This window comes from Giraffa tippelskirchi, chromosome 8 (genome assembly GCF_054371585.1).
Source record: "Giraffa tippelskirchi isolate mGirTip1 chromosome 8, T2T-mGirTip1v1.2.pri, whole genome shotgun sequence".
NCBI classification, from domain to species: Eukaryota; Metazoa; Chordata; class Mammalia; order Artiodactyla; family Giraffidae; genus Giraffa; species Giraffa tippelskirchi.
This window is the reverse complement of record NC_137282.1, coordinates 140559678-140587301: the sequence shown is the minus strand read 5'-3', so window position 1 is coordinate 140587301 and position 27624 is coordinate 140559678. Positions and strand designations below refer to the sequence as shown.

Here is a 27624-nt window from a genome sequence, read left to right as displayed (position 1 = left end):
CCTTTCTCTTCCTGAGACTGCTGCACAGTTTAACACCCCTGCTGATCAAGAGTGGCCATGACAGGAGCCAGGGTCTTTATCATTATTATTATTATTATCATTATTATTATTATTACTTTTGGCTGCACTGGAGCTTTTTTGCTGCACCAGGGCTTTCTCTAGTTGCAGTGCACTGGCTTCTCCTTGTGGTGGCTTCTCCTGCTGAGAAGCACAGGCTCTAGAAGTGCAGGCTTCAGTAGCTATAGCACACAGGCTCAGAAGCTGTGGTTCGTGGGCTCTAGAGCTCAGGCTCTGCCACTGAGGCACATAGTTTTAGTTGCTCCAAGACATGTGGAATCTTTCCAGACCAGGGATCAAACCTGTGTCCCCTGCATTAGCAGACAGATTCTTATCCGTGGTACCAGCAGGCAAGTCCAGGAGCCAGTATCTTAAGCTTGTCAGAGAGCTATTTTGATCAACAGAAAGCCTTGCCCAGACTGAACACTCCCATTGAATCTTCACAAATACTTGATATTTAAAGTTTAAATGTCCATTCTGTGTTGGCCACTCTTCCATATGTTCTGATCCATCAGCACCCCCGGCGGCTCCTCTCAATAGCTGAGCTCCTGCGTGCTGATGCACAACAGATATCAAAGACATCATCTTGATATAGCTTCCTCAAGATAAACAAGATCACTCTTAGATCAAAACTTAAGCCATAAACAAGCAGACTTGAAATCATAACGAATCCACAATAAGTTTTGTGCCAGAAACAGGGATGAAGACCAAACATATCTTATTATAAATCACAATTTCACATGTCCTATCACCATCAGTTGAAAAGACTATTCTTTCCCCACCGAATGTCTTGGCACTCGTCAACTGACCATGTAGGTTTTTTTCTGGACTCTCAATTCTATTTCATTGATTTATATGTCTAATCTTATACTAGTACCAAACAGTCTTGATGACTGTAGCTTTGTGGTAAGTTTGAAATTAAGAATCATGAGTCCTACAACTTTGTTGCTCCTTTTCAAGAATGTTTTGACTATTTGAGGTCCCCTGAATTTCCGTGTGAATTTTAGAATCGGTTTGTCAGTTTCTATAAAAGGGCCAGACTAGATTTTGGTAGGAATTGCATTGACTCTGTATATAAATCTGAAGAATATTCCCATCTTAACAGCATTAAGCCATCCAGACCAGTACTTGTTTCCTTTTGTTGAGGAACATCTTCCATAATTTCTTTCAATGGTGTTTTATAGCTTTCTGTGTAGCAGCAATTTTTGCAAAGCTCTTCAGAGAGTTATAATATGCAGCCAGTGTAAAGGATCATTGTTTAATATCCTGAAAATTGCGTCCCCAAATCACAAATCTTAGGTTATGTGTCCATGTATGGCCCTGCTAGGCATAAGGAAGTGGGGCTGACTTTGACCACTTCTGAGAGATGTCCATTTCATGACATTTCTTAGGACAAATCTGGCAGCAAAATCTAATTACACCCTACAGAGAATCAAAGAGTTGCAAAATCTTAAGAGGCCTGAAAACTAATTTGTGTTGGCCCAGAGGGATGAGATCTGTGCTGTTTTAGTGTCTGCTGAGAACAAATGTTCTTTGAATGATCTTTATCATTATAACCCATTCCCATGTTAACACATTCTCTCCTCTGGAAATATCCTCATCCACTACCTCTGCTTCTCTATTTATCACTAGATTTTTAATCCTCTGGGCTCTCCATCCCATCTGCACCAAAATTATGATGTGTCTAAATTCTTATTATTACTACTTAAGGCCATTTCTCAGTGATCTGAGGAACATCTGTTCACCATCTCTAGTACAAAAACCAGAAGGACTTTGTTGTTTGTTTTTGTGTTGTTTGTTTGGTTTGGTTTGGTTATTTCCTTCTGGCTCTTGATTTTCACTGCCTTCTAGACTGGACAAAATCACTATGAGATCTAAAGGGAATGAAGTGACCTCTCACTTTAATCCTAAATTCTATGATCCCGTCAATGTCTAAGTTGGGCTGTGAGTAGCTGGCCGTGTTGACTTAAAGTGCTTTCCTAGGATTTCCCTGGTGGTCCAGTGGTTAAGACTTCAAGCTTCCACTGCAGAGGGTGTGGGTTTGATCCCTGGTTAGGGAACTAAGATTCCCACATGCCGTGTAGTATGGCCAAAGATAACTATCCTAACAAATGATCAGTCTATCTCTGGGGAAACTTTGAAACAGGTCAGCACATTGACTTATCTGTGACTATCATCTGTTCCTGACTCCATATCTCTCTCCTTCCCATTGCTCAACCTTAGGGTCCCTCTAGGTCCTGTCACCATCTGCTCTTCTGAAAGTCCAGTCCAGGTGAACTGCCTGGAGATTGAGGAGCAGTCTGGAGTTCGTAGAACTGATGTAGAGATGGGATTGAAATATAGGCCCAAGGTGCTCATCTTTTTCTTACTGCAGTCTGAATGATGAGTGATGTTCACAACCATGCCACTCTCTCATGATCTATCCAGATGTTGAAAAATATCTGGAAATATTTTATAGAGAAACAATAAGAAAATAGTACTACTGACCTTTTTTCTTTATTTGAGATTAATGAAATAATTTTATTCATCTGATGAATCAGTCCTTTGGAATTTATTTATTTATTTATTTATTTTTTAAATAAATCTATTTATTTTAGTTGGGGGCTAATTACTTTACAATATTGTAGTAGTTTTTGCCATACATTGACATGAATCAGCCATAGGTTTACATGTGTTCCTCATCCTGAACCCCCCTTGGAATTTAAAAAATTATGATACAACATGGAAAACCACAGGGTGTCTAATTTTTAAATTTTATTTACAATGCAAGATGAGTTATGTTTCAATTCACTTCTCCACATGTATATTAACATGGCAAGGAAATATTACAACTGAAGAATAAGCTTAGATAAAACTTGTCTTAATATGCTATCTGTTGAGTTTTTTAAAAATTAGCATTAATATAAATAAAATAAATAATGTATATTTATAAATATAAATAAGTAAATATTTATTTATAATATAATAAATAATAGTAATGCTAGTTTTAATTACACTGTTTCAGTAATAACTACTACCTATTAATGTTGTTGTTGTTTAGTTGCTAAATCATCTCTGACTCTTTTGGGACCCCGTGGACTGTAGCCCACCAGCCTCCTCTGTCCATGAGATTTCCCAAGCAAGAATACTGAAATGGACTGCCATTCCTTCTTCAAGGGATCTCCCCAACCCAGGGATCAAACCTGCATCTCCTGCATTGGGAGGTGGGTTCTTTACCACTGAGCCACCAGGAAAGCCCCATTATATATTATTAGTGAGGTACATAGTCCCATTGTTGTTTACAAACAATGTATGCATTGTCTACTCTTTATTTTTATTCTACTATACATCTATTCATGTTTCTCATTTAAAAGAAAATGAGAAATTTTCTCATGAAAAAATGTGTTGCAATGATTTACACTTTTCTTTACAAGTAATAGTATCTCAGAAATGAGGGCTAATTTGGGGCTTTGGAGAAAATTCAGCAAGCTGTATGACTCTTTTCCAATGGGAAAAAAAACCATCCTACCAATAGCAAAGGCACAATCCATACAATAAATGATTGATAAGCTGGATTTAAATTTCAATTAAAATTGGAAACTTCTCTGCAAAAAACAACATGAAGAGAATGAGAAGACAAGCCACAAACTCAGAGGAAGTTTTCAAAAACACATCTGATAAAGGACTTTTATCCAAAATATACAAAAAGTACTTAAAACACAACAAAAAGGAAGCAAACAACCCAATTTAAAAAATGGACCAAAGACCTTAACAGACACCTCTGTATGTGTAAAGAACATATGCATATGACAATCAGGGAAATAAAAATATACTCCGCATCATATGCTATCAGGGAAATGAAAATTAAAATAACAATGAAATACCATTTTACATCTATCAGCACGGCCAAATCCAAAACACTGACATCACCAAATCCCACTGAGGAGTTCGAACATCAGGAACTCTCATTCATTACTAGGGTGGATGCAAAATGGTATACAACCATTTGGGAAGGAAATTGGCAGTTTCTGAGAAAACTGAACATACTCTTACCATATGAGCCAGCAATCATAGTCCTTGGTACTTACCCAAAGGAGTTGAAAACTTCTGTTCAACAAAATTCTGCATACAGATGTTTTTGTTTGTTTGTTTTAAATATTTATTTATTTGGCTTCACCAGGTCTTAGCTGTGGCATGCAGGATCTTTAACTGTGACATGTGCGATCTAGTTCCCTGACCAGGGATCGAACTCCATTCCCCTGCATTGGGAGCTCAGAGTCTTAGCCACTGGACCACCAGAAGTTCTGCATACAGATGTTTTTGTCAGCTTTATTTATAATTGCCAAAACTTGAAAGCAAGCAAGATGCTCTTCAGTGGATGAATGGATTGATAAACTGTGGTACACACAGATAATGAAATATTATTCATCATTAGAAAGAAGCTATCAAGCTATGAAAAGACATGGAGGAAGCTTACATGCATGTTACTAAGTGAAAGAAGAAAATCTGCAAAGGCTGCATACTGTATGATTCCAATTGTAAGACATTCTGAAAAAGGCAAAACTATGGAGACAGTTTAAAAAAGGTAGTTGCAGGGGTTGGAGGGTGAAGAGAGGGATGAATTGGAGGGATGAATTGTCAGAATATTTGGGGGACAGTGAAAATTCTTTGTATGATACAATAATGATAGGTTCAGTTCAGTTCAGTTCAGTCACTCAGTCACGTCCGGCTCTTTGGGACCCCAGGGATGGCAGCACACCAGGCTTCCCTGTCCATCACCAACTCCCAGAGCTTGCTCAGACACATGTCCATTGAGTCAGTGATGCCATCCAACCATCTCATCCTCTGTTGTCCCCTTCTCCTGCCTTCAATCTTTCCCAGCATCAGGGTCTTTTCCAATGAGTCAGTTCTTTCCATCAGGTGGCCAAAGTACTGGAGTTTCAGCTTCAGCATCAGTCCTTCCAATGAATATTCAGGACTGACTTCCTTTAGTATGGACTGGTTGGATCTCCTTGCTGTCTAAGGGACTCTCAAGAGTCTTCTCCAACACCACAATTCAAAAGCATCATTCTTCAGCACTCAGCTTTTTTTATGGTCCAATTCTCTTTTGTACAAACTCATAGAATGTACAACAACAGTAAGAGTGAATCCTAATGTAAACTGTGTACTCCAGGTGATAATGACATGTCTGTTAAGGTTCATCAGTTTTAACAAATGGTAGGGGGTGCTGGTAGGTGAACAACATCTCTGGTAAGGGATGTTGATAATGGGGAAGACTGTGCCTGTGTGGAGCAGAGGTATTTGAGATATCTCTGTACTTTCCTTTTAATTTGGCTACGAACTTAAACCTGCTTTAAAAAACAGTCTTTTAAATGAAAAAAAAATTAAAGCACACTACCTATATAAGAACTGAGAGATAAACTGAGTCTGCTCTGATTTTTAAAAATCCAAATTTGATATAAAACATTAACTGCAACATGTTTCACAGTTAATTGAGACTGAGAGCCTCTGGTCTAGACTGATAGTCTCCGATTTTTTTTTTTTTTTGCACCCTACCATTAGAAAATGTGAACATGCAACCCAGTGCTCTGTGACAACCCAGAGGGGTAGGATAGGGTGGGAAGTGGGAGGGAGGTTCAAGAGAAAGGGGACATATGTATGCCTATGGCTGATTCATGTTGATGTATGGCAGAAACCAACAACATTGTAAAGCAATTTTCTTACAACTAAAAATAAATAAAAATTTTAAAACATGAGCATGAACACCCCATATATATATACATATATATATATATAATATGTGTGTGTGTATTTATTTTTAAATTACATTCATGTACCACTGTGCTGATAAATTCTGTACACAGAGAGAAGAGAAATTTTTAAAAGGTGACATGAAAGTAAATACAAATCAAAACTCTAATATGTTTTTGTTCTATCTATATGGATTGTGTTGCAGAGACTTTGGCAAATTTATTTTCCTTCCAAGTTTTAGCAAAAATAAAGCGGAGAGTTATTTACGGGTCCACCAGGGAATACAGGCCTTAAATGTTGTCCTTTGGTTAAAAACCAGCAAAACTACTAAAGAACAGATCAGATATTTGCTTATCTGTGTCATCTGTGTTCTGTGGGTGTCAGGAGGACTTTGGGTCTCCTTCAGAAGATTCCGGATTGGATTGGTTTTGACCTGTCTTGTGAACTCTGGAAAGAAGATAAAAATGTGTCATCATAGAGACTTGCAATTTTTCTCTTATTTCCCCCTTTCTTCCCATTGTAGAAATAGTACAGAGTTTTATGCAGCTTTCACAGTCTTTTCCTTTTGATGAAACATTGAAATGATGAACCTTTGTCAACTGTCTGTAACACAAGGTGTGTCCTGGGCTCTTCATAGACATCTGCATTTGACTTTTGATCTATTCTGTACTTTGTTGTTTTTGTTATTCATGTCTCCAGTGTCAATGATACGGGAATTGCAGTTATTTCATCCTCAATGGAACCGAACCAATAATAATTCGTTTACTTTCCTAGCTTACTTTCTTCTTTTTTTAAATTAAAAAAGTTATCTTTCTGTTTTCTGATTCACTGATTTCTGTTCTTATCTCAATTTCTGTTACAGTCCCTCAGTTTATTTTTTGTTTTTATTTATTTTTCATTTTTTTGACTGCATCACTTAGAGTGCGGGATCTTAGTCCTAGAGATAGAACCTGAGCCCCTGAAGTGGAAGTACAGAGTCCTAACCACTGAAACTCCAGGTAAGTCCCTGGATGGTGGTATTTCTGATATGCTGAAGCAAGGCCGTAAAGCTAGGGAAGCTCCAGGAGCCATCATTCCTCTGTAATTCAGAAGCCCTGTAAAGCAGTTTTAATTTTTTTCTGTGCTGAAAACATAATCCTTCCTCTTATGATCTCTTTTTTTGTTTATGTTTAGAATGTCCTTCTCTCATTTATATCTTAATCTTTATTTTCAAATAAAATTGTATATCTTACAGTTATATGGAAATCTTGAGGCCAAAATATTGAAATTAAGCTTGGTTTTGTTGTTCTTTTTCATATAATCAATGAAAATATATATCATCTGTTGAATAATCTTTCCTTTTATCATTGGATAGTGATATTCTATCTCAAATACATATATTGATAGATACTAATAAATCTGTTTCAGGGCAGATGTTCTCTTCTGTTGTATTAATTCTTTTCATTACAATACCATAACATTTAAAAAGCTGACATTCTGTGCTGTATTAGTGGAACAATAAAAATCTTGATTTTTCTCCTCATTCTGTTCTTCCAAGTGAATTTTAGAATCATGTCCTCAAATGCCAACAACAAAATAAAATTCTGCTGGGATTTTTTGATGGGATTGCCTTAATCTTGTAAATTAATTTAAGAAGGATTTGTTCACCCTTTTTAGCAGTCAGGTTTTTTTCACCCAGGAATATACTCTACTTCTCTATTTATTTCACCCTACTTGCATATTTCTTAATAAAGTTTTGGCTATATAGTGCCTTGTATATTATAGAATGTTGTATGTTCTTCTGCTCTACTATGAATGTATTTTTTTTCCATTGGTGTCCTTCAACTGATTATATATTGGAAAACTAAGCATAATTTTGGATAATTGACTCAATTTCACTTTACTCTTGGGGGCTTTCTTATTTACTTTTAAGTTTATCCATGATGTCCCAGGAATAAAAGTTTTCAGTAAGAAAGAATTCACAGTTTCATTTGGTTATCTGTTTTATAATACTTAACACTTAAAGTATTATCACTTCTTTAATATTTAAAAGTTACCAAACTGTCCATATTATCCTGCAATTTACCTTTTCCACTCGACTGACAAGGAGAATTAGCTCCCTGAGTACTTACTGGTATTTGTAACCATTAGTGCTTCCTTTTCCTTGTTGTATGATAGTCCACCATGTAACTGATTGAAGGCAAAAGGAGCAGGGGGCTGCAGAGTATGAGATGGTTACATAGCATGACTAACCCAATGGACATAAATTTGAGCAAACTCTGGGAGATAGTGAAGGACAGGGAAGTCTGGCGTGCTGCAGTCTGTGAGGTTGCAAAGAGTTAAACACAAGTTGGCGACTGAACAACAAAACAGTACTTCCTTTCCCTTGTTGTATGATATTCCACAACATGACTACACTAGTATATTTGTCATCTTTCATTAATGGATACTTAGGTTGTTTTCTGGGTTTTTGCAATAAGAATCTTTGCCCTTGCTACCTAGGGCGAATAGTAAGTGATAGGATATCAATTGAAATATTGATTTGAGTTCCTAACCTATTTTCAAGGTCTTGGATCATTTTCATTATTTTTTCCATTGTTAAATAGTTAAACAAGATTGAGGCCCAGAGTTATCTTCTCAGACTCGAACTAGTTAACAAGCAGATCTGGCCGTTGTTTTCTTTATTGGGCAGGGTGATTCCTGGAAGCCTCTGGAAGCAAGCTGCTGCTGTTTGTTTTTTACTCTGGGCCGTTTGACTTGGAACATTTCTAAGGCTGTTCAGTTCCTGTGCATCTAAATGGACGGCTGTTTCTGAGTACAGGTTGGTTGGTGGTTTTTAAAACTGGACACGGGCCTCTGTTTTTGGAGGACTGTGTTCTGTGTCCTTGTGTTCCTCCATACAAGGGAGCCTTATGTGAGGAGCCATTCATCACACCTCTCAAATGGGCCACAGGAGAGAAGCAATTTCCCTCCAACCCACTGGTTATTACTATAAGGTGAGGGCCTGAGCTGAAGGCAGTGAGGGAAACATTAGTTTTACTCATTTTGCCTGGTTTAAATTCCTCTCTCCCATATCTCATCAATATGAAATACCCCTCACCCTCTTCCCTGCTGCATCCTCCCTTTACTTCTCATTTCCTCATCCAACACCATGTTTATTATTATGTACCTACCAGTCTAGGCAAAACATAGAGTAACCTGTATACTTGGACGTATGAGGAAGGGTGATGGAATATGCTAAAACTTCTTTGATGAATACAGGGTAAATTTCAACTAAACAGACCTTAAAATTAGCTGTATTTTGTAATAAGATCATTCTGGGTTCAAATCCCAGCTTTGCTTGTTCATAATAAGCAAATATTTACAATCAACCATAAGACCTCAAGCCAGTTACTTAGACTGGTTGAGTCTCAATTTTTTCATCACTAAATGAGTATAGTAGTAGATATCTCACTCAAGGTCATGAAAATATATAAGTTTGTTTTGAGTGCTCAACCAGTGATACCGATTATCTTTATTATAGCAAGAGTTTAATATGAAATCCCACCAGGTGATAGACTAATCTCTGTACTGATTTAGGTAAATCTCCTATATTGTTCTTTTAAAGCCCCATAAAAAGCCTGAATTCTCAAAGACTGACTCAGTTGGGTTTCTCATACTTTCAGGACTAATGTAAGGAAATTGATCAAACATCTTAACAAGATCATTAACAATAATCCTAGAAAGAAAGACCTTACTTAATGCTCCCAAATACTCCATTCCAGATTTGTGGGACTTGATGAGATCTCCACTGATCTAGGCTTGCTTCCCTCTGCAGCCTCTATTTGTTTCCCTACACACAACTCAACACACACAAAGACATACAATGCAAACTTGTATTCCATGTTCCATTCTGATTCACATTCTCTCCGTTTCTTAAACACAACCTATTCTCATCACCAGGGCATTGACTACACTGCTTTTGCTGTCTGGAACACATTTTCTTCAGCTTCTTGCCTAACTTCTCACTTTAGATGTCATTTTCTCTGAGTGACATTGCTTTACTTCTGCAAAGCTGGATCAGCCATGTCTGTGTGCACCCATCACATCCGGTGCTTAATTCCATCCAGTGCTCCTTCTGTCATTGTCATAGTCATTTCATTTGTCTGAATCCATGTCTTTTGAATACAGAACTGTACACCGTCCTTTGCCACAGCACTACCACACAGAAGACATCCAATCCAGTCTTAATTTTTTTTTTTGGCCATGCCACGTAGCATGTGAGATCTTAGTTCCCCAGCCAGGGATCCAACCCATGCCCCCTGCAGTAGAAGTGCAAACTGTTAACCACTGGACCACTAGGGAAGTCTCATCCAATGCATTCTTGAATAGATGAATAAATAGACTGGCCATATGGCTTTAGCATAACAATCTGACCAATTTATCTGAGCAGAATATTTATAAAGAGGAGTTTGGAAAGTAAGGTCAGAAACTAAGTTTATTTCAAATTTTAGAAGCTCTTAAATTTGAGTTAAATTAAGAGTTTGATTTTTATCCTATGAGCAGTGAAGAGCTATGAAAAAGTTTTAACTCTATGAAATGACATGATTAAAATGTTTACTTAGGAATATTAATTTGGATGTCGAATGCTTGATAGAGAAAATGACTAAGAGATTACAGACAGGAGATTTGAATTGAACCTTCAATTTCTCACAAGGAAAAAAATACCTGAGAAAGAGTTGATGACTGTGACCCTTAAGAAGCTTTGTAGGGCTTCCCTAGTGGCTCAGTGGTAAAGAATCCACCTGCCAATGCAGGAGACACAGGATCCAGGAAGATCCCACATGCCGCACAGCAACTAAGCCCATGCAACACAACTATTAAGCCTGTGTTCTAGAGCCTGGGAGTTGCAACTACTGAGCCCACACCTCTAAAGCCCATGCTCCACAACAAGAGAAGCCGCTGCAGTGAGAAGCCCGTGTACCAAAACTAGAGTAGCCCTCGCTCACCGCAACTAGAGAAAAGCCTGTTCAGCAATGAAGACCCAGCACAGTCAAAAATAAATAAGTAAATAAAATTACCAAACAAAAAAACTTCTTACGATGAGAACCAGTTCTTCTTTCTTGGTGGTGGTTTAGTCACTATGCATATCCAACTCTTGTGACCCCAGGCTACAGTCCATGGGATTCTCCAGGCAAGAATACTGGGCTGGGTTGCCATTTCCTTCTCCAAGGGATCTTCCCAACCCAGGAATCGAACCTGGGTCTCCTGCATTGCAGGCAGATTCTTTACTGACCAAGCTACACGGGAAGCCTATTTCTTAGTCTTATTTTTACCCACTGCAACCGATACAATGGCTTACATTTCACTGATACTTAGTCATTGTCACTAAGTAGATGAATGAGGAATGTAAAAAGAACAGATCCACAGGCTTTGGAAAGGAAGAACTGATAAGACTTGGCTGGTTGCCTCTGGAAAGGTGTCATGTAGAAAAGAGGCCCTTTGCTAGAAACAGAGGATATGGGAAGAAGATCCAGTTTATGGGAAAGGTGAATCCAGGAATGCAACTTTTCATGCATGTTTTTCCTAGAAGGGACGGACAAAAAGCAATTCATTCTCACAATATCCTTAGGCCTGAGCAGCGATTCCTAAGATTCCCCACTCTCCTCACCTTAAATGGCAGGAAGAAATTTGCCAGATGGTTGAGTGAGTCACCTGCAGTCATAAAGCCAGGAGAGGCCGTCCTCAGAACAGGAGCCAAGCCCCCTCCTGACAGGGGAGCCAGGGGAGAGACCATGCCAGCTAGTTCCTCTTTGAACTAAAAGGCAAATGCCGTCTTTAAAGAAGCGTATCACGACACTCCAGTTGTGCTACCTGCTCTTCAACTTTTCACCGAGGCTCAAGTAGATGAAACCCTAACTGCCTGCCGTCTGAGTGAACAGCAATAGTTGAAAGGAAATAAATCCACACACTGCTCTTAGCAGAGTCCTCAGGTGGGCTGTTTTCCGGGAATGCTCTCTTGAGTAAAGAAGTGAAATGTGGTGAAAATGGCTAAATTACAACTAAAAGAAAGGGTGCAAGTGAAGCCTGGTGATGTGTAGTCCAAACTGGGATTAAGTAAATGGTAATCATCCTTGATGCAGGTTCACTTAGGGGCCTTCCTTTCTATCTATCTATATATCTTTCTTTTTTTAAGACATAAAGATGTTAACTGTCACACATACATGACCTGGGGTCTGTGGTCGTTGCCTGCCAGCTGTGAGCCACACACAGCCCTCCCAGACAGCCTCCTTTCCTCACAAATGCCCCGGCTGGGTCCCCTCATGTCAGGGATACTGGAGGAGGCCATGGTTCTTCATTCACACACAAATATTTATAGAGTGCCTGCTTGCCTGACACTGTGCTAAGTCTAGTGGAGGTGGCAAAGAATTGTAAATCCCAATATGCGGAAAGCATTCCCTGAAACTGAAAAGAGCGTACCACCTACTCTGGCAGACAAAGGAAGTAAAGCAATATAAAACTGTATAAACATTATAAACACATGATAAGAGGTACAGGTGTCCCATCATACTATGCCAGGACTTTACAATGTGTGGAAAAATTCAAAGGTGGGTTGAGTCTGTAAGACAAAGACAGAGCTTATTTTTTGTTGGAAGGAAGATCTGCAGGAGGAGGACAGAGCTGAGCTGGACTCTTTTGCCATCATTATCCAAACCTGGCCTGAGGCTAAGCTAAAGATGTTGTATGAGTCACCAGAGATAAAACAATTAAACAACAGACCGCCTGGCTTGCGCAGCCCAGCATCCAGTCCTGAAGCATTTTCCTCTGAGTGCCCAACTGTTCTGATATCACACAGCGTCAGCCTACTATTGCATCCTTTATTAAGGCTAAATTTACTGAATTTCCTGTTTTAAGACTGGTATGAGCTTTAGCTGTTGTTATGGCTTCCCTGGTGACTCTGATGCCAAAGAATCTGCCCGCAATGTGGGGGACACTGGTTTGCTCCCTGGGTCAGGAGGAGCCCCTGGAGAAGGGAATGGCTACCCACTCCAATATTCTTGCCTGGAGAATTCCATGGACAGAGGAGCCTGGTGGGGTAGAGTTCATGGGGTTGCAAAGATTCAGACATGGCTGAACGACTAACAGACACATACACACACACACACACACACACACACACACACACACACACTCACAAATGATTAGTCAGATCTCTGCATAATTACTCAGCAAAAGGAAGCCAGCTCTCCCTAGAACTCTGGATTATTGAGACCCATCGGGAACCCCAGAGACCAACGGAACACAACCCAGCCTGATGAGTGACCCCAGTCTAAGACTCCAGTGGACAGGAGATCCTTTCTCCTTCTGAGCAGAGCCCTGGCTGGGAGGAAATGCTCTGAGATGGGGTAGAGTGTTCCCTCTCAGTCTCTTTGTTTAGAAGTGGGGAAAGACAATGTGGGGTCTAGAACTGTGTAAAGTTGCCCATCTTCTATCTCAATCCAGAAACGGTGATTTCAGTACAAGCTTACCCACACCATGGTTGTTACAGAGCCTAGGAGCGTACTCAAGGCCTTTCTACTGAAAGCCTCGGGCCCTTGTTTTAGCCTAGTGAGAAGAGGGTAACCCATATAGACGGTGAGGTTTGAGCTGGGCAGGGGGAAGGGAGTGATTTCAAGGGCAAATCCACAGAGACAGGTACCACCCCTGGCCTTTTGTTCATCTGCAAACTCCTCTTCACCCAAGCTTCATCTATTTTTTTTTTTAAATATTTATTTATTTGGCTATGCTGGGTCTTTGTTGTGATATGTGAGATCTAGTTCCTTGACCAGGGATGGAATCTAGGCCCTGGGAGCAGGGAATCTTAGCCACTGGACCACCAGGGAAGTCCTGCTTCATCTATTCTTGAAAGCTTTTCTCCCTGTGTCCCCTTTGAACCACCAGGGTTCCCTGCCCCACCCTCTGTAACTGCACATCACATTGCAATGTGGTGAGTCACTCACCCAGGTGAATAGCTCCTTAGAGAGTTCACAGAAGGAAGAGACTGTCTTAATCCTTCAAATGCTCAGTGCCTTCTTCATGCCTGACACGCCGTAAGGGTTCAACACAGGTTTATTGAAAGAATGAGTCCTTGGAAATAATAGTTGGCAAAGTTGTGGCCGAGCGTCGTGTTTCTTAAGCTAGATTCATCAGACTCCTGGAGCTCCTGGCACTCTAGAGGTGTTCTAGAGCCCCAGAGAGGTGTCTTGGGAACCCTCGTGGGAATGTGGGGGAAGATGTTCCCCAGGGCTCCTTCTCCTCCTGTAGCTCTCTTTGATCTGAGTGGTTCTGCTTTTGTGTTTTATATATTAGGGGGTGGGCTACAGTCCATGGAGGTCACAAAGAGTTGGATGCAACCAAGCATGCACACACATCTGGTTTTGCTTGAAACTTGCTGGCAAACCCCTATAGGTGGAAGGAGGAGGAGCCTTTGGGTCTGTATGGTACCATATCAGCAGGATATTGTCACAAGATAAAGAGGAGTGAGGCACTTGGGAGCGTCTGAGACTGGTCACAGCCTCAGGACTGATTGCAGGCCACTAGGGAGAAGACCTCAGGAGGAGGAGAAAGGTGGTCACAGGGGTCTCTGAGTCACATCTCTGGGGCCTCCTTGAGAAGATCACTAGCCGTGGGCCAGACTCCTTAGGACAGCAGACAAGGCCCCACGTTCTCTTCTTGCTGTTTCCATTCCCTCAGTCTACACTCCGGCCACTCTCCCGTTAAACACAGCATAATCTTTCCTGCCTCAGTATCTTTGCACAGGCTGTTTCCTCTTCCTGGAAAACTTCCTTCCTCCTCTCTATCTGGACCAGTCCTTCCTTAAGCCTCCACTGAATTGCCTGTCCCTGACGTGCATCCTATCTCCCTCGATCTAGACCGGATAGGAGCCTTTATTCCCTGTATGTCCAACTCAGCCTGTTTGTCACCAGTTGCAATCATCTACTGAATGTCTGCCCCCTTTCCCCCAGATACGTTGTGAATTGTGATGAGAGAAGGGTACTCCTCACTGTATCCTCTGTACCTGGCATAGGGCCACGCAGCTAGGAGGGGCTCAATAAATTCTTAATACATGAGATTGGCAACTTCTCAGATGGTCCCCAAATACCTCTACCTGCTGGTGTTCACAGCCTTGTGTATTCTCCTTACCCTGAGAAACTTGTTTCTAAACCATGGGATATGGCAACTGTGAGAGGATCTCACTTTCATTATTAGGTTATAATAGAGTATAACTTCTATCTTGCTGGTTACCTCCTCAGCTTGCATACTTTGATGAAGCAAGCTGCCATGTTGGGAATGATCACATCGCAAGGAGTTGAGGGAGTCCTCAGGAGGAGCTGAGGCCCAGTCCAACATCCTGCAAGAAACTGAATCCTGCCCACAACCACATGAGCTTGGGAGTGGACGCTTCCTGACTGGAGACTCCACCCCTGGCCGACACTTTGATTACAGCCTTGTGGGAGACCCCAAAGCAGAGATCCCAGCTAAGCCACATCAGACTCCGAACCCTCAGGAACCAAGAGATAATAAATGTGTGCAGTTTTAAGCCACTAGGTCTTGGGGGTAATTTGATACACAGAAATAAATAACTAACAAGACAAATACATGAATAAATCAGTGCACAAATGAGTGAAACTGAAGAGCTCACCAAAAAAGGGGGGAACTTCAGACTTTAGGGGGATGAACTGAGTTGCTAAGTCAATGACAAGGGCTGATGTTTCCTGTTTGTTTCTCCTGGTTGTGAAATCTGAAGATGGGATTCTGAAGTTTTGATTCTGAAAATTCTCCAGAGTTTTCAGAATCAGAAATCCATCAAATCTGTAGACATTTTATTTGCCCAAGTCCTATCTGACATCACTCAAGAGAATTTGTGTTTGTAGGTAGATACTGAAAACATATCCTCAGTGATGCCAATTTGGTTCTGATTTATGTCAAAATAAGCAGTCTGGCTTCAGAGGCCTTTATTATAAAGCACTGTATTTTAAATCTTGATCCAAGTGACCCTCTCAAAACATCTCTATCTCAGTATATCTGGCTGCAAGAAGGGTCTCGTGTGACTTTGAAAATGGAAACAGCACTAATTAACTGGAATGGGTTAGTGGGCATTGATTGTGTATATAGTCTAGATGTAAATAATATAAAATCCTTGATGGAGTTGTAAATACCAGCTTTATCAAAAACTCTCATAATTTATAATTTCCCAGTGCATTTCAAGATGCCAACTTTCACCTTTTCCCTAGATTGATGTGCTCACTTCAGTGTAATAAAAGGGTGGGAAAAAATAATGATATACTTTAATGTGGCGCTTCCCAGGTGGCTCAGTGGTAAAGAATCCACCTGCCAAAGCAGGAGATGTGAGTTTGATCCCTGGGTCAGGAAGATCCCCTGAAGAAGGAAATAGCAACCCATTCTAGTATTCTTAACTGAAAAATCCTATGGAGAGAGGAACCTGGCAGGCTACAGTCCATGGGGTCACAAAGAGTTGGACATGACTTAGCAACTGAGCAAACACACGTACTTTAAATGCTATTCAGGTTTCAACATCCAATTTTAATAGAGGTCTACAAAGAAGTTCCTTTTGTACATTCTTAAATCTCATATTTTTCCTTGCTCAGTTACATATGGGAAATATAATTGCCTATTGAGTTTCCCTGGGTTAAGCTTATTTCAATAGGAACTACTAATTACTTGATCACTGTGGTGTTGTAACTTGCCCTAATATTTCAAGTTTATTTGCTCTCAGATAAAGGGCATTTGCTTTTCCTGTTATTTATAATCATTTTCTTAATCTCCTAGCAGCAAACTCCCATTTCAATTGCTCATTATGAAAAACTCTTACTTGCTGTGTGGAAATGCAGAAATGTATGTAATGGCATGAGGTACCTTTGTGTGTATACTAAAAAGAAAGGGAGCAGGCTTATTGAAGAAATCTGAATGGTGAAATCCTGAGCTTGAAGACAGGTTACAGACTGTCCATTTGAGTAGAAAACTCTTTTTTGGCTATGTCATTTGTCATGTGGGATCTTAGTTCCCCACCAGGGATTGAACCCATGCCCCCTACTTTGGGGGTGCAGAGTCTTAACCACTGGACCACCAGGGAGGTCCCTTGAGTAGCAAACTTTTAAAAATCACTCTTCGTAGAGGGATGTGTTGCACTTTTGGACTACTGGTTGCAAGACCATGATTCTTAAAGCTGCCATTTTAGAGGCTGCCGTCAAGAAGCAATAGACCAGAAATTAAGATAAAGTGTCTGTGAAGTTGTGATGCAAGTGCGCCGGGTCTGGGAGTTTACCCACACTGTGCTCAGGTGACCTGAGAAAACAGTTTCTGACTTTCCCTCCAGCCCTCACCTAGTGACTCACCTTAGTCTGCTGTGGTAATAAGTGAAAATGCTTGGGCTTTCTGATTTTGTTGCCCTCTCCTTTGTTTCCCTAAGATGGGATTGGGAGGAATAATCATGGGACTAGGGACGAGGGTCTAGAATCCAGAAGTGTCTCTGGTGCTCCGATCGCCACCGTTGCCCATCGCTGCCTCCATGCTGACCTCTGCATACAGCTCAGTTGACTGGAGATCAGGGTTTGGGGCTGATTCCTGGCTGCCTCGGGGCTTCCAGGCAGGATTTCTCAGTGTTAAAGAACCCTCCTGCCAATGCAAGAGACTCATATTCGATTCCTGGGTCAGGAAATCCCCTGAAGAAGAAGAAAATGGCAACTCACTCCAGTATTCTGCCTGGGAAATTCTGTGAACAGGGGAGCCTGACAGATTACAGTTCATGGGATCTCAAGAGTAGGACACAACTTAGCGACTAAACAACAATGTTGCTGCCTGGCTTCTGCAGCCTCTTGCTGGTGTAAAGCCCTCCAAGCCATGCCCTCTGTCCAGCCCCTGCTCTGGGGGATTAGCCCATCCTCCCTGCTATAGGGTCAGCTCCCCTGGTCACAGTGGGCCCCTCTCACCTCAGCTCCATCTTCTTCTCTCTCTCCATGAGGGGACATCTAGGGCCCCTCCACACCATGTGGGAGCTGAAATAGTCATGGTGCTACCAGGCTTACTGAGGAGTGGCTACCTCCTAGGTTTGGCACAGGGAAGTGACAAGACAACCTCATCCCAGAGTCCTAGCCATGAATTAAAACAAACAAAGAAATGAAATGCCCCTGTCCCTGGCATTCCTCTCCACTGCTCCCCCAGACTTCTCCTAAAATGGAGAGATGGAGTACTATGTGACTCACTTCTGACTCACATGACTCTCTCCTCACCCCTTTATCCATACAGGTAAGGAAGGGAACTCGTATTTCCCCTTTCTGAATCTCTGAGATCTCCTCCTTGCCAGCCCCAGCCTCAAGGCTGAGACTTAATAACTGATAGTGTATGAGAAAGACCCACTTACCCATAAAGGAACTAATTCAGGAGGTATTTGAAAAATATCACACCTCTGCTATAAGTCAACGGAAAATATATCACCTGATTTGAAATGAAAATTGTATCTTGAGTCTTTAAATCCACTTAGAAATGTATTGGATGTCAAGTATATGTCAGTCTTTAAAAATGATGAGCTTTCTTCTATTAATACATACTGCATGGTGACATTTACAACATTCAGTAAAAGGCAAAACTAGAGGGAGAGAAAACAGACCAGTGGTTGCACGAGGTGGGGGATGGGGAGAAGAATTGATGACAGAGGGGAACAGAAGAACTTTTAGGGGTGATGCATCTTGATCATGGTGTTGGTTACATGATTGTATGTGCTTGTTAAAACTTGTACATCAAGTGGGGTGAACTTTATTACACATAATTTAGACCTAAATAAACTTGACTTTTACCAAAAATGATGAACTTTCACACTCTCAGCATTATAGCTGACATGTATTGAACATTTATGAATGTTAAGTGGTTCTACCGCTTCGACTGCCTTATCTCATTCAGTCCTCAAAACAACTCTGATTGGACGGAGCTGTTGTTATCATCATCTCCCTCTTACTGATAAAGGAACTGAGACCTAGAAAAGTTAAGTAACTTGCCTAAGACAACACAGTGAGCACAGCTGGAATTCACACCTACATCTCTCTGATGCCAAAGCCTGTGGGTTTCATCATTATGTTATATAAGTAAGTTTAGGCTGATAAATATTTAAGAGATAAACTTGTAACATTTATGTTTGCCTGTAACTTACCTTTCCCAGGGTAAGTTCAACCACATTTGCTCTCCGATCAGAAAGTAAGTGGTACACCCCACCCCCAACACAGACACACACACACAGACACACACACACGCCCCAGGAATGCATTTCTCCAGTTTCCCCAATTCAACATCCTCAGTTAGACTGAGAGTTGCATTCCTGTCCGTGAACTAAGAATGAGTCAGAGCTGGGTAACTTCTGGTTAGGAGGATCTCCTGGAACGTTCCAGGGGCTGTGTGGCCCACCGAAGCTCAAACTCCTGACCAGGTCCCCATCCTATACTCTCAAGTAGGGGTCTTGCAGTTCCAACCGAGATACCACCACAGCCTGGTGTAACAACGATGGCAGGCTTCTCCTGTGCTTCCAGAGACTCCTTCTCAAGTTCGGTTGACCAGGGTCTGAGAACTCCAGCTCCTGCTTCTTCTGACAGCAGGTGAATGAAGCATTGTTCTCATTAGCTGCTGGTTGCTAGCACACCTAGATTTCTGAGAGACTCTTCCCAGCTGCTTCTCTCTACAACAGAGGGCTTTCCGTAATCAGCCATGGAGTTTGACGTAGGACAGTGGTCAGTCAGTTTAGTCGCTCAGTTGTGTCCGACTCTTTGTGACCCCATAGACTGCAGCACACCAGGCTTCCCTGTCCATCACCAACTCCATGTGGCAAACTGTGGGAGCTCCAGGCTGATTCTCGTCGAGGGAAGGGGACACTGAGGACCACATCTGATCTTTGGTTCTCTCAGTCGGGAAGGTATGCTGTGGAGCCCACTTACCAATGAGCGAGGTGGTCCAGGAGTGTGCATCATTACAACAGAGGCATGGGCATGTGCTATGTTCACTGCCGGGAGAATCTAACTGGTCATGTATCAGTTTGCTCAGTCAGGGACCTTGGTTCAGAAGAAGATGGTGCAAACACACTAAAAGGAAAATGATTCACCGCAGCAAAGACTGCTTTGTGTTTTTTCTTATCTGCTTTACTTAGGGGACAACTTGGTCCTCTGAAGTACCAGTGAATCACCGATGCCCATAGTGCTGGAGGAAAGTGCTATGGAATCGGGAGGGGACTACGCAGGGCACAGCTTCACTCACCTGTCATCAATCTTTATGGGGCTCTTGGATCCAAGGGCAGGGTTGCTTATGTTGGGTGATTTGAAGGTCTATCATCTCAAAAATGCACTTTAATTCTCACTATTAAGGGGCCTGTTGTTAGATTTGGTCAGTTTCTGACAAAGATGCTGAAGACTGGGGCAAGGCTGGGTAAGTTTGGATGGGATGGTGAGAAGGGGAGAGGTACGGGGATCAGGGCGAGACTGTAGGTCCAGAGCCTTCCCAGAGGCAATAGAGAGCCTCAGAGACATGATCTGGGGTCCAGGGACACCTTGACACTGAAAACAGAGGATTAAAAGTAGTCAAGGAGGGGGCTTCACTGGTGGCTTAGTGGTAAAGAATCTGCCTGCCAATGCAGGAGACAAGGGTTCGATCCCTGATACTAGAAGATCTCATATGCCACAGAGCAACTAAGCCCATGCGTCCGTGCTCTAGAGGCTGGAAGCTGCAACCCATGCATCCTAGTGCTCCACAACAAGAGAAGCCACTGCAATGAGAAGCCTGTGCACCGCAACTAGAGAAAGCCCGCACAGCAATGAAGATGCGACACAGTCAAAAATAAATGAATAAATACTTTTTTAAAAGTAGTCAAGGAGAGCCTTAGGAGACAAATTGGTCTGCAGTTTGGCCTGGAATACCACATCTCGACTACTCTAAACTGTCATCATTACCAGCTGTTCAGACCTGTGTATAGTTTTTCCTTTTTTTCTAGAGGAAGCCATGAAAATACAGGACACCTGATGGGAAGGGTCATGAGTGTAGGTCAACAAAGGACCCAGAGGAGTGAAGACTGGAGACAAAAGAGCAAATGTCGCTTATATTTACCTTTGCAACCTAGGCATAAAGAATGAAGATTATTCAAATTTGAAAGGGCCTAGCAAATAAGCGGTAGAGAGATCAGTCAAGGTAGTAACAGAAGACCAGTCTTCTTTCCCACACAGAGGGTGGAGGGACCTGAGAAGGCAACCCTCCTCTAATTTTATTTTCTCAAACATTAGAAATCATGTGCGTGAAACCTAGAAAGCCATCTTATATGTGTAAACATAAAAGAACATTGCTACATTTAGAGCCATCTCTTTTTCTGTCTCTTAGCAACCTGTTTTGTTTTTTCAATCCTCCTAAATCTTATTGTTTTGATATTCTTTTGTTTAACAAATAGGTATTGGTGATGGTATATGCAAACCTCTTTCAAAGCTTGTTGCTGTCAGTGGGGAAAGATAGCAATTTCCTAAAACTGCTCAGTGCTCTATACTCAGATTGTGAAAGAAACATCAGGGTATTTTGAAAAATGAGCACCTACTGTATACAAAGCACCCTGCTGATAATCCAGAGTCATGCTGCTCTAACACTTCTGAAGATGGGGAATCCCTGATGGAGAGGAAATGTCCTGGGAGGGAAACTGAGTTATGAAGTTTCCATTTCCATGATTAATTCCGCTCTTTCCAACTTCCCTCCCCCAACCTGCCTTTTCTCATCTATAAAATGCACTCAATCACAGTTTATGGATTTCGATAGTCTGCTCATTGATTTGTAAACACGGATCAAGATGCCAGACCAACATTTGTGCAAACTGGCCTTGCTTACAGACGTAGAAACTAAAATAAATTAGACCTTGGGCTACAAGCGGTCAGCATGACCTCAGGAGGCAGAGATCGGGGTGCTCCCCTAGGGCTGTCTCCCTCCCTCCTTCAATGCTAAGTGGTGATTCAATGCTGACCTGCGTGCTGGCTTGGTCTCATCAACTCCAGAAGATCCTTGCCCTCTCTCCATCTCCCAGGGTTCAGTTATCTGCAGAGTGCACCTATCTATACAGTATTAGCTCTTAGATGTTAAAGATTCTATTCTGGTTCCCAGCACCAGAGGCAAGACCAATGCACTTCCAAAGTCCAGAATGTTTCAAGGTTAGCCTTTTTGTAAAAAGTGGAAGCAGGAACTTCCCTACTGGTCCCGTGGTTAAGACTCCTCAATTCCGCTGCAGAGGGTACAGGTTCCATCCCTGGTGTGGGAACTAAGATCCTGCGTACCTCGAGGTGCAACCAAAAAAAAAAAAAGTGAAAGTGACATAGGTTCATTTGTGGAAAATTTGGGGAATACAGAAAAGCACAAAGAACGGATAGAATTTGCCTTTAACCACGTTTTCTAGTCATTGTTATGCATATATATCCAAATCACCTTTAAGACTGTATTTTAGAGTAAAATCTGGTCCTTTTCATATGGTTGATTCTGCTCTTTCTTTAAGATTGCCCAAGACTCTCCATGAAATCTTCTTCATCCCTTGCTCTACCCTCTGACCTGATCATTAAGACCATTCTTGGCAGGGAAAGAGGAGGGGACAGATAAAAATTCTAAATACAGGATGGCAGTCCTTTCCCAATGATTTGGATTGTGTAAGACACTTCCAGAAAATGCAGTTCCCCTGTTTTATTTTAGGTCTTTGGCAGCGGTGGTGTGTGTAGAAGGGAATGCCAGGTCAGAACAGGAGTATCTCTTAGTCCAGAAGACAAACCTCAACAGCAAGTCAGAAACACAAGCCCTCTAGGTCCCCCAGACCTACTGGTTGAGAATCTGCATTTTCATGAGATTCCCAGCTGCTTCCCCACTGTGCACCTGAAGTCTGAGAAGCCCTGGCCCGTGGAGCCCCTTTCTGGCCTTTCTCAGGTGGTACTGATTGTCAGGATTTGTACCTAACCTTCACACCTCCTTGATGTTGAAACTAACAATAAAAATCCCACCTCCAAGGGAGTAAACACCTTTGGCTCAGGCCACAGCCCTCATTCTTTTGGGAGAACTCTATAAGTCGTTCTCAATGCCCCTGGAGAGCTGGTCTAAATGGAAGTCAAAGGAGGAGGCCAACTTTTTACTCTGCCCCCACCTCCCCAAAGTCCACTCCAGGGTCAGAGCTGTCACCGTAAATCATTCTCCAGGGGGACAAGAGAGATTCAGGACCACGTTCTTTATTTATTTATTTTTTTAAAGCTTATTTGTTGTTTTAAGTCTTTGATGCTGCACGTGGGCTCTCTCTAGATGCAGCAAGCCGGGGCTCCTCTTGATTGCAGTGTGCAGGCTTCTCCTTGTGGTGGCTTCTCTTGTTGAGAAGCACAGACTCTAGGCGCTCAGGCTTCAGTAGTTGTGGCACACAGGCTTAGTTGCTCCTTGGCATGTGGGATCTTCCCAGACCAGGGATTGAACCCATGTCCACTGCATTGGCAGGCAGCACCAGGGAGGCCCTGGACAGCACTCTTTAAATTCTGTTGGGAAAATATCCACCAAACTCTCCCTCCCCGTCTGCACCACCCCACTGGCCTTATTTCCAGCCTCCGCTGATGCCTTTGACCTTGGTGGATCCACCAGGGGGTCCCATGGGGATACAGGCGAGGACCCATGGATTGCAGGGACCCTAATCAGGAGAGCTGGGATCAAGGACTCTGAGTGTGGTACTGCTGATAGAGGGAGAAGAATCAGTGACAGAAGCCAAAACAGTAGTGTCTGCCTGGGCCGTCAGCCACAACCATGTGTGCGCATCGGGACGTGTGTCAGCCCAGCCTGGGTGAAGCCTCCAGAGGGCTGCTGCCATTAGGGCTTTGCTTGATGTCTCCAGCCAGGCAGGCAGTGTCTGAAGCCCATCTGAAGAGGAGCAGCCCCCTCTAGGCTAGCTGCACCCTGTAGGGGGGCGGGGATTGTCATTCCTCTGTCTCCGCACAGACTTGAAAGGTGTCCCAGAGCCTTTGTGCCCGGACACTGCAGCTCCCTCTGGGTGCTGGCATGACATCTTCTATCTGTTCGGCAGCATCAGAGGATCCCGCTGGCGCCCAGCCCCGGCCTTGGCTATCAAGCTCTCATCTGGCGTCTCTTCTCTCCCGGGGTTGGCACCCGAAGCTCTGGTGTCGGATCTGCAAATCCTTCCGTGGGCGCAGATGGGATGCTTATGGGGCCCCAGTGCCTGTATCAATAGGGAGAAGGATGGTTAGGAGTGGCTGCTTTCTAACCCTGGGGGAACTTACAAACGTCACCCAGTCCATCCTGGCAACACCACGATTATAAAGCAAGCAACTACAGTGGTCATCTTTCCAGAGGTTATGGTGCATAGTGAAAGTCGCTCAGTCGTGTCTGACTCTTTGCGACCCCATGGACTATACAGTCCATGGAATTCTCCAGGCCAGAATACTGGAGTGGGTAGCCTTTCCCTTCTCCAGGGCATCTTCCCAACCCAGGGATCGAACTCTTGTCTCCCACATTGCAGGCAGATTCTTTACCAGCTGAGCCACAAAGAAAGCCCAAGAATACTGGAGTGGGTAGCCTATCCCTTCTCCAGCAGATCTTCCCAACCCAGGAATTGAACCGGGGTCTCCTGCATTGCAACTGAGCTATTAGGGAAGGAGATGGTGCATAAGGGGTCGAAAACTCAGACTCTGAGGTTGCAGAGGCCTGTGCTCAAAACCTGGCTTCCCATCACTAGCTGGGTGCTTCAGCTCTAAAGTAGGGATCACAAGCCCAGCTTCACAGAGTCCTATGAGAATTAAATGAGATGCTGTATATAAAGCACAGTGCCTGGCAGTTAGTGTGTGCTCAGTGAGAGGTAACTGTCATTGTTGTTATTATTAGCTAAAGAGGATGGCAAGTCAGGCCAGAAAAACCCATGAATCAGTGCTGGGTTCTGGATCCATTCTGGATCTGCCTTGAATCACCCTGTTTGTCTCTAGTTCATCTGTAAAATGTGGATGACGCTGTCTAGTGTCCTGACTTTGCTGTAGCTAACGCTCATCCATTCGTACCAGGCACTGTTGTAAGTGTTTCTTCTGTTAATTCCTTTCATCCTCAGTATATCCCTGTTTGATGAGTGAGGAAACCAAGGTACAGAGATAACCTTCCCATGGTCAAGCAGTTGGTAGCAAATGGAGCTGTGATTCCAACCCAGGCAATCTGGCCCCAGAGCTTGCATTTCTATCTTTCTTACTTCATCTCCGTTTTTCTCCACCAGCAAGTGCACGTGTGTGTGAGTGCTCAGTCGCTTCAGTAGTGTCTGACTCTTTGTTTGACCCCATGAAGTGTAACCTGCCAGGCTCCTCTGTCCATGGGATTATCCCAGCAAGAATACTGGAGTGGGTTGCCATTTCCTCCTCCAGGGGATCCTCCCAACCCAGGGATCGAACTCTTGTCTCCTGCATTGGCAGGCAGATTCTTTACCACTGAGCCATCTAGGAAATTCACTTTTCTCACTGTTGGGAACCAAATGGTATTTTGATTGTGAAGGTGCTTTGTGTACGGGAAGTATGATAAAAAACACGAGAGATTATTACTACTTATTCAAGTTTCTTGGTGCTCAGTCTTATTTTTTTAATTTCTTTTTTTTTTTTTTGGGTCATTCCCCTTGGCTTGTGGTATCTTAGTTCCTTGACTAGGGATTGGACCCGGGTCCCCTTCAGTGGAAGCTCAAAGTCTTAACCACTGGACTTTGGGAAATCCCTCTTGGGGTTTGGTCTTGACCTGGAATCCTTACTCTTTCCTGGCAGGGTATAGAGCTGGGGGTTACTTTAGTTTTTCCTGAAGTCTTTTAGTCACTGGATGTTGAGTTGAATTGTGTTCTCCAAAAAAAACACATGTTGAAAGTCTAGTCCCTCATACCTCAGAGTATGACTGTTTTTGGAAATAGGATCTTTTAAAAAGTAATTCTATTGATTGATTGATTTTTTTCTGGCTGTATTGGAGGGTTTTTCTCTAGTTTTCGGTAGCAGTGACTCCTCTCTAGCTGCAGTGCTTGGGCTTCTCACTGTGGCAGAGCTCGGGTTCTAGGCACAGCTCGATAGTTGTGGTGCACAGGCTCTGTGGCGTGTGGGATCTTCCCAGACTAGGGATTGAACTCATGTCTCCTGCATTGGCAAGTGGATTCTTAACCACTGACCCACCAGAGAAGCCCAGAAATAGGGTCTTGACAGAGGTCATCAAGTTTAGATGAGGTGATTAGGGGGAGCCCTAACCAATATGCCTGGTGTCCCTAACAAGAAGGGAAAATTTGGGCATGGATGTACACAGAGGGACAGAGGTCATGAGAGAATGCCAAGTGGAGGCAAAGTATTGGAGCCATCATCCTCCAGCCAAGGATCACTGAGGCCACCCGAAGCTAGGAGAGAGGCACAGAAAAGATCCTGTCGTGGTTGCCAGCACCTTGATCTTGAACTTCTAGCCTCCAGAATTGTGAGATGAAAATTTTCTGTTGTCTTAAGCCATTTAGTCTGCAGTACTTTGTATGGCAACCCCAGGAGACAAATACACTTACTAAGATCAAGGAGGTGGAGATGAGATGAGGACAGAGATGAATGGGAAAGTCAAGGCTGACGATGGGTGATGAGAGGATGCTGAGAGGGGCTCAACACTCCCACATGTGCACATGTGTATGCACACGTGTATGTGTGCTTTGACTGTGAAATCTGAGCTGTAGACTCACCAAGCCTGCAGAACTTTCCTCGACAAGATCACAGGACAGGCAAAGCAAATGTTAAATCTGTTCCATGTTCACCTAAACAAGTAGGAAGAAGTGTCTTCTCTGGGAGAGCATTTAATTAAACCCCACCCCTTTTTTCTGCATCAGAGGATGTGAGAAGTGGGGAGCTGGGCTCCCAAGACCCCCACATCAGTGAACAGCAGCAATGGGGTTGACATCGGCCACACTGACCCCAGGGGCTTAGTTTTGGTTGGCACAGAAGAATTCACTCTTATGCTATTACAACTTTACAAAATTACATTGTTTTATTTTTTAGGAAACTTTTGAATGAAATATTACAGACATACATGTCACAGATCCTAAGTGGACAGACATCGCAGTGTATCGACATCTGTGTAAGTAGCATCTGGACAAAGACTGAGCCCATCACTGCACCCCGAGGCCCTCCTGCCCCTCCCAGCCACTCACACCAACAAAGGAACCACTATACCGACTTCTAACATCACAGATGGATTTGGCTGTTTCTGAGCTGATATGAATGGGATTCACAGTCCTCCTCTGTGTCTGCCTTCTTTCTCTGCACCTTATGTTTGTGAGATTTCTCTTCGTCTCGCCTATGGAGCAGTTCATTCTTACTGTGAGAGAGTAATCCGTGTTTCTGGTCTTTTGAATGAAATCAAGAGGTGCACAGAGAGAGAAGTGTCCTTACGTAATTCAAGCTAGTCCTTTAAAAAAAAGCAAAACAGTTAAAGCCACTCAATTGCTGAGACAACAGCAAAACAAGTTAATTAATCTTTGTAAATTGAATCCAATTTATTGGCCCTCTTTTAAAAGCCACTTTCCCAGATCACTTTCAACCGACCCTTTCCCTTCTTGTTTCCCTGGATTCCCAAGCCCCCCCGTTATGTCACTCTGGGCTGACCCAGTCTGGACTTAGGGGAAGAGATAGGGGGTTCACTTGCTCGGATTTCTCCAGGTGAACCCATCTCAACCCCAGAGTAACTGGGAGCCTGGACTGTCCCTCACTTGGCTAGTAGGGTTTCTGTGCCTTGAGCAGTGTCAGAGCCGCCTTCACCCTGAGTTGGGGAAGGTGCCCCCCACATCTGAGATTTTGGAGTTCTTCCCGG

General features: G+C 42.9%; 1 protein-coding gene across 7 annotated transcripts in view; it reads left to right on the top strand.

The window, feature by feature from the left end:
* TRAM2 (translocation associated membrane protein 2) overlaps positions 1–27624 on the top strand; it is a 145101-nt gene that overhangs the window by 35508 nt on the left and 81969 nt on the right. For 4 of the 7 annotated variants that reach the window (XM_081517373.1, XM_081517365.1, XM_081517369.1 and 1 more), the window contains one exon: positions 26814–26892. Coding sequence is in view for 2 of the 7 variants with exons in the window: in XM_081517365.1 (XP_081373491.1) it covers positions 26845–26892 (48 nt within the window). In the remaining 5 variants the exon portion in view is untranslated. Of the gene's footprint in view, positions 1–8458; positions 8588–26813; positions 26893–27624 lie in introns of all 7 variants that reach the window. The other 3 variants (XM_081517366.1, XM_081517371.1, XM_081517375.1) reach the window with 1 other exon arrangement.